General features: G+C 36.2%; 1 protein-coding gene across 3 annotated transcripts; it reads right to left on the bottom strand.

Annotated features, from left to right (window-relative positions):
• Positions 1 to 1,207: 1,207 nt before the first annotated feature.
• Positions 1,208 to 3,126, bottom strand: LOC122625780 (protein CNPPD1). 3 transcript variants are annotated; one of them, XM_043805831.1, is made up of 4 exons: positions 2,989 to 3,126; positions 2,638 to 2,931; positions 2,151 to 2,273; positions 1,208 to 2,101 (listed from the first exon to the last, which is right to left on the bottom strand). In XM_043805831.1, exons 1-4 carry the CDS (start codon positions 3,040 to 3,042, stop codon positions 1,412 to 1,414), a joined length of 1,161 nt encoding a protein of 386 aa, XP_043661766.1. In that variant the 5' UTR covers positions 3,043 to 3,126; the 3' UTR covers positions 1,208 to 1,411. The 3 variants fall into 3 exon arrangements, with proteins under 3 accessions (XP_043661766.1, XP_043661767.1, XP_043661765.1); XM_043805832.1 differs by lacking the exon at positions 2,638 to 2,931 and having other exon boundaries at positions 2,989 to 3,062; XM_043805830.1 differs by having other exon boundaries at positions 2,638 to 3,039.
• Positions 3,127 to 3,330: the final 204 nt, after the last annotated feature.

Here is a 3,330-nt window from a genome sequence, read left to right as displayed (position 1 = left end):
CTTATAGACACCGGGAGACCAATATCATTTGCAAAATTGGGCAGTATATCCAATGAAGTTAATTTAGTATCCGCTTACAAAAACTGTTTCGGGCTAAATATAAGCCAACTGATAATATTTGGAAAAATCTTATGTTATATTATAAAAGAAAGAATAAAGTGTTATTTTTATTTATACGTGGTCCCAGACAGGGGTATGGGTCATAATGTAGTTCTCAGACGAATAGAAATAGAGTCAAAACATCTTCAAACAAAAGACCAAAAACAGAATACAAGTAAAAAGAAACCCTATAAGTCAGAACGATATCAGCGATAATGCGAGCAAGACGATCGCCGGGTCTCATTGCAGCGAAATAACGCGTACTTCTAAGAAGTCATCGCGACTTTTACAGACAGCTCGCGGTCAATCACCCCTAACTCGAAGAATTTACCTTTGCCAACAACTCAAGAAATAGAGCTTTCTTGCTTTCTTTAAGCTTACCTACGGTGACTAGTACTGTGACAACAACAACCACTGCAACTGCAATCACAACATACATTTTTTTTAATTTTCTTTTTATCCTATTTATTGAAAATATTCTTTTAAGTGACTAACAATAAGTTTTCAAATCTTATTGTTGGTCGTTGCGGTGCAGTCGGCTTTTGCGTACTTCAAAAAGTTTTCTTGCAAGGAGATTTGGATGTGTGGCTAGTTTTTCCTTGTATTTTACTTTTTTTTCTGATATTTTAGGCGTGGCAACGTGGATTACTAAACTGGTTCTGCGGCTGTCAGTGGAATCTGCATGCTTAATCTCAATTTTATTACGTTTATATTTCCTGATATCTCGACGTTCATACGGACGGACATGGCCAGATCGACTCGGCTATTGATCCTGATCAAAGAATATGGTCCAAAACGCTTCCTTCTGCCTGTTACAGTAGTACAGTATACTCCACGAGTAACAAATATAAATAGACTTTATTTAAATGATTTTGCTTGTGTAAGGCTGTCCCAATATGTGGGCATTGATCAAACTTACATATCTCTGAAGAGCGATTTTCGAAAATGCTTTTAGTGGGAGAAATGACTAAAAGTCATTTTATTTCCTTAAAGAACATTTCTTTATAGAGCCAAACTAATGTATTTCATTTAATATAATATAGAATAATCTAAATTATTTTACTTAGTTTAGTTTACCAACTGGTCGTTTTTTAAAAGTATCCATCGCTAGGCACATATAAAAATTTTTTTATTAATGTTTTTAAGACCGAAAATACAAAAATTCTTTTTATATTTTGGTGCTATAATTTAACATTTAAGGGTCCTAATTCTTCTGTGAAGATATGAAAGCAGTTTCGTATTGCAAGCCCATGCTTTGTTAATTATTTTAGTTCAGTTGCGAGCACCCGATTGACTTTTGCCGCAAAGCCAATTACTGCATTGCTTCGGTGTTTATTTGCCAAATAACGGAAACATTTTCAGCATTGTGCTTTTCCAGTTGGAGGACTCGAACTGTTATTGAAAGGTTTCGATTGTTTTTGTAGTCGTTGTAAGGCGTTTTAATATTATGCCAGTTCCTTGCGCCATCTTGGGCATGCAATAAATCAAGTTTTGGAGAGGTGCTTATGAATGATAGCGTAGGTACAGATTGATAGCGCGGGTACTTATATTTAATTTTATTCAGTCTTGCCTTGGCGCAGCTTGGCTCCTCAAAATTCATCAATTCAACTTTCACTTCACTTGTTTCACGTAAAACTGAATATACTTCGATATTCATAAATGGAGTGGTCTCTATTGCATTTGGAACGGATTCTTGACTGCTTATAGTCATTTTGGTAAGCTTTGAGGAAGTGGTTTCCATTTCCCGATGCCATAACGTGCCAGGAACATGGCTTGCTATAAAAAAAGCTCCGGCTACAGTTATTATACTTGCTGCATAGCTTAGCGTTAGCACTGATAGGCTGTTTACAAGGAATTTCATCCATCCAATGCTAGGCAGCAAATGCACCAGCTCACTGTAAGTGAGCCACCCTCTCCGCAGTCCCTGCTGCTCAGCCAAAGTACGTTCAACATTTTTTAACTTATCGAAGAAGAGCTCATTGGATATGTATATATTCCAACCCTAAAATAAACTTTTTTAATTTTTATATTTTCGACTTTAAAAAGTTTACCATAGCGGAAAGAAACTCGAGCTCGACTGTCTTAAGCCTATCTTCCGTCATACTAGCTTCACTGGCCCAGTCTTCCAGATAGAACCGTTCGTCATGGCCCGCATAGAATTTTGTGGAAATCATCTGTAAAGATTTTATATATTATAACTATTTTAAAAGCAGGCAAGCACTAATTATGGATGACACAAATTCTGGGATATTAGTGCAGAGTCTAACAAAGGTAGTCATATCAAAAGCACTTCTTGATGGGTGCATGTGCACATTGAGAGCCAAAGTCAAATTCAACAATTTACATATATCTGCCTAAAATCATCATCAGTCAGCCGACACGGAAATATGTATAGCAGTGTAAGTGCTCCTTAAAAATTATTATGATAAAATAATCAGGGATTTTTTTATGCAATTCACCAAGGATAAATAAAAGTAAAAGATAATATTAAACATATGCGGCGTTTGCAAGATGAAGATTATTTTAATGCAGACTTACTAGTGACACAACAAACAGTTCCTGTGGTGTGATTCTGCAGCTATAGCCCGAGTCGACGACGTTTAAACGATCTAGGTATATCAACGCCATAATTAAGGAGCAAGGCGTGGCATGCACTTGTGCAGCAGATGCGCAACTTAGACGATGTAAGGAATGGCCGCGGTGAGTCTCCGAAAACAAATCTGCCGCGTACTCCGCGAAAGGTAAGGAGACCGACATGTCTGTGTCTGGTGTTTCATAGCCATAATATAGGCTTTTTCGAATGCGTCGTATAAAGTCTTCGTATTTCATAACCTGAAAATTTCGGCAATTTGCAAACACACACATGTTGTAATAACTATTTTTTAATACCTTTCTTGGCGAAGCGAATAACTTATAGCAATCCATTTGGAAACATAAAACCATAAATACAATAATATTAGTTAGTGATATTAACGCGTCGATAACGATTCTTTTAAAGCTGCGTCAAGATGCCGGCGGTAACTTAGAGACGGTTGAGAAACGATTAGATAATATACACTTTTTTTATATGTGAATTTCTGTTTTTAAATCCGCATACAAAATGCAAAGAAAAATATATAAGGATATACAAATAGCAAATATTAGGCATAAAATGTTTAGAAACGCAAATCTAATGAATTCTCTCATTCTTTTGATAGGGAGAGGTATATGAATATATTTTCGTTAAGCCAG

This window comes from Drosophila teissieri, unplaced genomic scaffold (genome assembly GCF_016746235.2).
Source record: "Drosophila teissieri strain GT53w unplaced genomic scaffold, Prin_Dtei_1.1 Segkk7_quiver_pilon_scaf, whole genome shotgun sequence".
Classification (NCBI taxonomy): domain Eukaryota; kingdom Metazoa; phylum Arthropoda; class Insecta; order Diptera; family Drosophilidae; genus Drosophila; species Drosophila teissieri.
The sequence above is the reverse complement of the archived record's forward strand: the minus strand, read 5'-3'. Positions and strand labels throughout refer to the sequence as shown.